Source organism: Sinocyclocheilus anshuiensis, unplaced genomic scaffold (genome assembly GCF_001515605.1).
Source record: "Sinocyclocheilus anshuiensis isolate Anshui unplaced genomic scaffold, SAMN03320099.WGS_v1.1 scaffold1535, whole genome shotgun sequence".
In the NCBI taxonomy this organism is placed as follows: domain Eukaryota; kingdom Metazoa; phylum Chordata; class Actinopteri; order Cypriniformes; family Cyprinidae; genus Sinocyclocheilus; species Sinocyclocheilus anshuiensis.
Genome location: NW_015552639.1, coordinates 178,383 through 184,212, shown reverse-complemented (window position 1 = coordinate 184,212; position 5,830 = coordinate 178,383). Strand labels below are relative to the sequence as shown.

At 31.7% G+C, this 5,830-nt stretch overlaps 1 protein-coding gene across 1 annotated transcript in view; it reads left to right on the top strand.

Moving 5' to 3' along the window:
• The window catches only part of LOC107666899 (signal-induced proliferation-associated 1-like protein 2), a 109,350-nt gene that overhangs the window by 26,336 nt on the left and 77,184 nt on the right, over positions 1-5,830 (top strand). The window contains exon 6 of the mRNA XM_016458413.1: positions 4,850-5,124. Within this exon, the coding sequence (XP_016313899.1) occupies positions 4,850-5,124 (275 nt within the window). The remainder of the gene's footprint in view (positions 1-4,849; positions 5,125-5,830) is intronic.

Below are 5,830 nucleotides of genomic sequence, written 5' to 3'. Positions count from 1 at the left end.
ACTTTATATCTAAAAATTACCTCAACTTAGCACCAGCAAGCTTGTTAGCTAGACAGTTAGCATCAGCTAACAATATTAAATATTAAAATCAATATTTTATATTGTTAATCCAAACAATATAAAAATGTATACTGTTGATAAACAATATAAAAACAGACGTCACATAGGGCTAAATGCGTAGCATTTTAATAAAACCGTTAACGTTACGGCAGTGGGGAATATTAACGCGCATTAATTATTTTATTTAGTCTGTGTTATTTTAATGTTTCGGGGTTTTTATTTATTTAAAAGTACGATCTTATGCTTTGGAATGTAGTGAAATAAAAGTAAAAGTTACTCAAAATAAAACAACTCCAGTAAAGTACAGATACTTGGGAAAATGTACTTAAGTACAGTAACGAAGTAAAGCTACTCTACCAGGATATCAGGATAGTCAGGATAGTCTACCAGCTTTTCCTCATCACCAAAGACGCCCTGCTTATGCAACGAATCAACAAGCAACCCCTGAAGTTCGCGTTTGGACTGCGTATTACGAAAACTAACCTTATAATGTGCAGCAATTTTCATAAGATCAACTCTGTTGATTTGGAACAATTCAGCTTGCGTCGGATTCGCAATAAAATTTGTTAATTCAAACATGATTGATAAACGTCTTAGATTAAAGAGAAAAACGAAAAAGCACTACACGAGCCAAAATTCACGTCAATTGACTGTGATTCAACAAAGTTACAAAGTAACAATTCAAGTGTGAGCAGATCAAAAAGATCACACAAAGTCACACAAAATCAAGATCAATCCCGGACGAGCCCCCAAATATGTTACGGCCCATAACCATTTTAAGGCTTGTTAATTCAAACAATTAAATAAAGGACACAGGCCGAACATATTAAAAGAATCACAACACCTGATGTGAATTTCAGGATGCCTCTATTTAATTCATTTACTGAGTTCAACTCAAACATTCAGAAAATAATGCGCAACAATTCACAAAGAATATTTATGAACATAATCTAATGGATAATAACAAAGAAAGAATGATCAGCTCACGGGTAGGAAAGCTAAGAAAACAGACTCCTAACTACACCTGTTCTCGGGAATAAAGTTCTTACCTGACTCCCGAAATAAAAATAAGAACGGGTGAGTCTTCCGGACCCCTGCTTCCCTCGCTCAGTTCTTACTAAATAAACAAAACATGAACTAATAAATAAATACACTACCCGCTACTGATAAATAAGAAAGTATATCACATATCAAAACACATATTTACAAGTTAAACCTAAGCGTAAAGAAAAACAAAAATATAGCCTCAAAGAGGCGATGAGAGAGGCGCTTGCGAGAACAATGGGAAGCGGAGCAACAGAGAGAGCGCCATTGTCGCCTCGCAGCCTATTTATCCGGAATCCTTGATGACGTCACGCGACTCTCACGGAATGGGAATCCCCCACAACGCCACCTATGGGCTTAGAATATAAGTGTCACACAGATACACGTAACACCTGTAAAGCATTTTATTAATCATATTTTATATTTATAATTTACTAATAAATTAAAATCTAAAGTTGTATCTGTTAATTTTATTTATTGTACCTGAGCTAACATGAACTAACAATGAACAGTTGTTTTTAAATGAACGTTAACAAAGATTAATAAGCACTCATTTAGTTTATGTATTAATTATTGTTTTCTAATGGGACCTTAAAGTGTTACTTGTTAATTAAATCCACATTTAGAAATATAAATTATGTAACAAACTTATATTACATAACAAAAAGCAATTTATAGAAAAACTGCTGTTTATAGATATTTTCCTAGTCTCATTCAATTATATATTAATATATATTTATATAATAATTTTTTTTTCAGAATGTTTTTCCAGAAAATTCAAAATTCAGAAATGTAGAAATCTATTTTCTAATTGCTTTTTTTTTCTTCCAGCAGTCAATTTCACTTGAATTTACATCACAATACGTTTCATTGCAACTTTGACTGATGTAGTTGGCTAATGTAATCAAATGAAACATCATTGTAAAGTGTTGCCAAAAATTCACAGGCTTGTTTGTTTATTTATTCTATCAATTTTATTCATTATATATTTACATCACAGTAAATATAGTTCATTTTAAACATATTTGTCAAAAGAGTTCATCTTAAATAAGGAAAATATCACCTGGTGCATTTTAAAGGTTTAATATATATTGCGATGAACTGTGATTATTGTCATTTTGGACTATATTTTGAGTTTTGTAAGTGCTAAAATGCCTCTATTGGAGACTTGTTGTATAACACTAGTTTTGACACTCATTGACCCATACTAGCAGTTTGCATGTGTGTTTCTCTCTCACGTCAGTGTTACGGGACACAACAGATTGCTCTCTCGAAAGCAGTTTAGCGCAGACACAGATGTGTGGGAAGAGCGAGAGCTCACTCCCTCTGAGGAGGGAGCTATTTTCTATTATTTATTTATGCTATCAGTATGCAATCAGTATTTACACAACATTTGATTATTACATAAAAAATAACATTTTCTGGCCTTCTAATTTTTAATTGCATTTATTTATTCATTCATTCTTTCATTCTATCAGTTTTGTTAATTATATATTTGCATAACATTTAATCATTGCATCAAATAAAATTGATATCTTTTCAAATTGAAGCAATACTAACAATTTGTGCACATTTCAACATTGTGCACAACATTATTTTGCTATTCTAAAAAATAAGTAAAGTAATTCATTCAATGTCGTTGTTGTATGAATGGATGGCAGTTAAGTAAGTTTGTAATTGTTGAAGTCCAGACTCAAGCTCACAGCTGATTGGTCTGTTGGTCTGAATCCTGAAAACAGACTCAAGCTGTTGTGGTTTCAGTCCTTCATTCAAACTAATATGTCTGTCGCTGAATCAGTGCTTTAACATGACTGTATTTGTTGACTAACTACTAACTACTGCTTACAGTTGAAATCAAGTGAACAGTGAGTCACTCTCGCTAGCTGGGCTTTTTACGGTAAAGCTTTTAAGACGGATCAGCCTCTCCTCAGAGTATTTACTGACTCACCAAACCTCCCGCTCCTGTAAACTTATGACTCCCCCGACTAATCAAATACACATTTACTAATCAATGTACTCTCATACAGTATATGTGCTCTTAACCCTTCACCTGCCCGTCCACTCCTGTTTTCCCATAGTCCTGCTGGTTTGGAGCTCAGTTCTCGTTAATGCACTCTAATGATTGAATGAGATTGCGTAACGGCGGCGTGTCACATGACCGTGTGAATATAAGCAGCAGTCAGCATCTCATAATGGCGTGTTTATACTGGATTAATGCTAATTACTTACACCCATTGATACCGGAGTCCAAAGAAAATCAGTCAAACCAGTTCAAGATGGGCAGGTCCTGAGGAAAACCCGTCTGTAGAGTGGCACTGTGTCATTTCTGTGCCACTAGCAGCACCAAATGGAATTAAACACCACTCCTTAACAAGCCATATTTTTTTAGATTTATTTTTTAAAAGGTTATTATTATTATTATTATTATTATTATTATATTGCATTTTATTATTATATTATATCATTACATTATATTATATTAATTTATAATACTTCTATTTATTTATTTTAATTTAGGGATTTGTTCATCAACTAGTGATCTGTTATATATTATATTTTCATATTCATATTTTAAAAAATATAATACTCTGGATTAGGGGTTTGTTCAACAACTTTATATTATATTACATTTTTTAATTTTATTTATTTTTGGAAGTTTAATACTTGGGTATAGGAGTTTGTTGAACAATTCTAATCTATATTATAAATTCATATATTTTAATTAATTCATTTTTTTATGCTTACGGTTAGAGTTTTATTAATATTTTTTAATTATTTTTTATTTTATAATAATTTTTATTTAAAATAAATTATAAATTTTTTATACAATTTTATTCATTTGTTATGTTTACCTAAGGGACACCTCTATTCTATTCTATTCTATTCTATTCTATATTAATTTGATCTAATACAGAAGTATTAAAGCATTATATTGCATTTTATTAATGTTATTATATTCTAGTTACATTATATTAATATTACATGTTTTTATATTTACTTTTAATTATTGAATTATTTGATTAATTATTTTATTACTTTTTTATTTAAAAGTAATTATAATTTATTTATTTATTTTCTGGATGTTTATTATTACCTAAGGGATGGGGGCTTGTTCAACAACTCATATATTATATTATATTATATTATATTATATTATATTATATTAATTTGATCTAATTTAAAAGTAATAAACTTTACTTTCTTGATCTGGCACTGTAAATGTTTTCTGTTTTTACCATCGGACTGAAGATCATTGCTTTCTCATTCTTTCTCTCCACTGATTCTTTGTATCTCCCAGATCAGTTTTTTCCTTTCTAAAAAAAAAAACATTTTCCCTGGAGTGCCCTTGTCTTTATTTCCATATGAAAGGCTCTTTAGATTGAGAGGACATACAGTCACGCATCCGTCCCGCTTGGATTTAAATGTTGCCGGGGGACGCTGGTTTTATCTCTTTTTTTGGCTCGTCTCCCTGTGACCGTCTGTCCTTCACATCTGAGCAGTTCACCCGGAAATAATGCTGGCATTATTTACCTACCGTCATGTTTCCAAACCCAAATGACTTTTCAAAAGGGAGAATTGTGAAGAATGTCCACGCTGCCCTTTTCCTTCAAGCTCACAAATGAAAAAAGTGCCATTAAAAGTAGTGTGAATGTGAATTTTCTGAAGTCGTATGATGCTTTTTGTGACTGATAATCTGTAATACATAGAGGCTGATTTCTCTCTCGGTCTGTCTGTCTTGCTCCAGATGGTGACGCGCGGCTGTGAGACCACAGAGATGACCTTGCGCAGGAACGGTCTCGGTCAGCTCGGCTTCCACGTTAACTTCGAGGGCATCGTGGCTGACGTGGAGCCGTTCGGATACGCCTGGAAGGCCGGTTTGCGGCAGGGCAGCCGGCTGGTGGAGATCTGTAAGGTGGCGGTGGCCACGCTGACCCACGAGCAGATGATCGACCTGCTGCGCACCTCTATCTCCGTCAAGGTGGTCATTATCCAGCCGTATGAGGACGGAGCTCCCAGAAGGTATCAGTGATCTGTTCAACAACTTGGTCATTTTAAAAGTCACTTTAAAAAAATCATTAAAATGGTTATGTAACAGATCTTACTTGGAAATGATATTATCTTAGATTAAAATCATATATATTTTTTAATTTTGCGTTTATTTTTAGAAGTTTAATACTTAGGGTTAGGGGTTTATCCAACAACTCTAGTTGTTATTATATGATATTATATTATAAAAAATGTTTATATGTATTTAATATATGATATTATTTTTTGTATTTATTTTTAGTTTTACACTTAGTTTTACACTAGGACTACAGGTTTGTTTAACAACTCTAATTATATATTATATTATATTATATTATATAAATTTTTAATGTGTATTTAATATATGATATTAATTTTTTTTATTTATTTTTAGAAGCTTAATACTTAGGACTATGGGTTTGTTTAACAACTTTAATTATATATTATATTTAGTGCTGTCAATCGATTAAAAAAATTAACTAATTAACCGCACATTTTTCTGAAATTAATTGCGATTAATCGTGTTTGTTTAACAACTTTAATTATTTGTTTTATTTTATTTTGTTTTATTTTGTTTTGTTTTGAAATATGAGCTATGATTGAAGATATTCAATATTAACTTGAATATATGAAATGAATATATGAGTTGAATAAACGAATATATGAATATGAAATGCATTACTTTGTCTTAAAGGGGTCT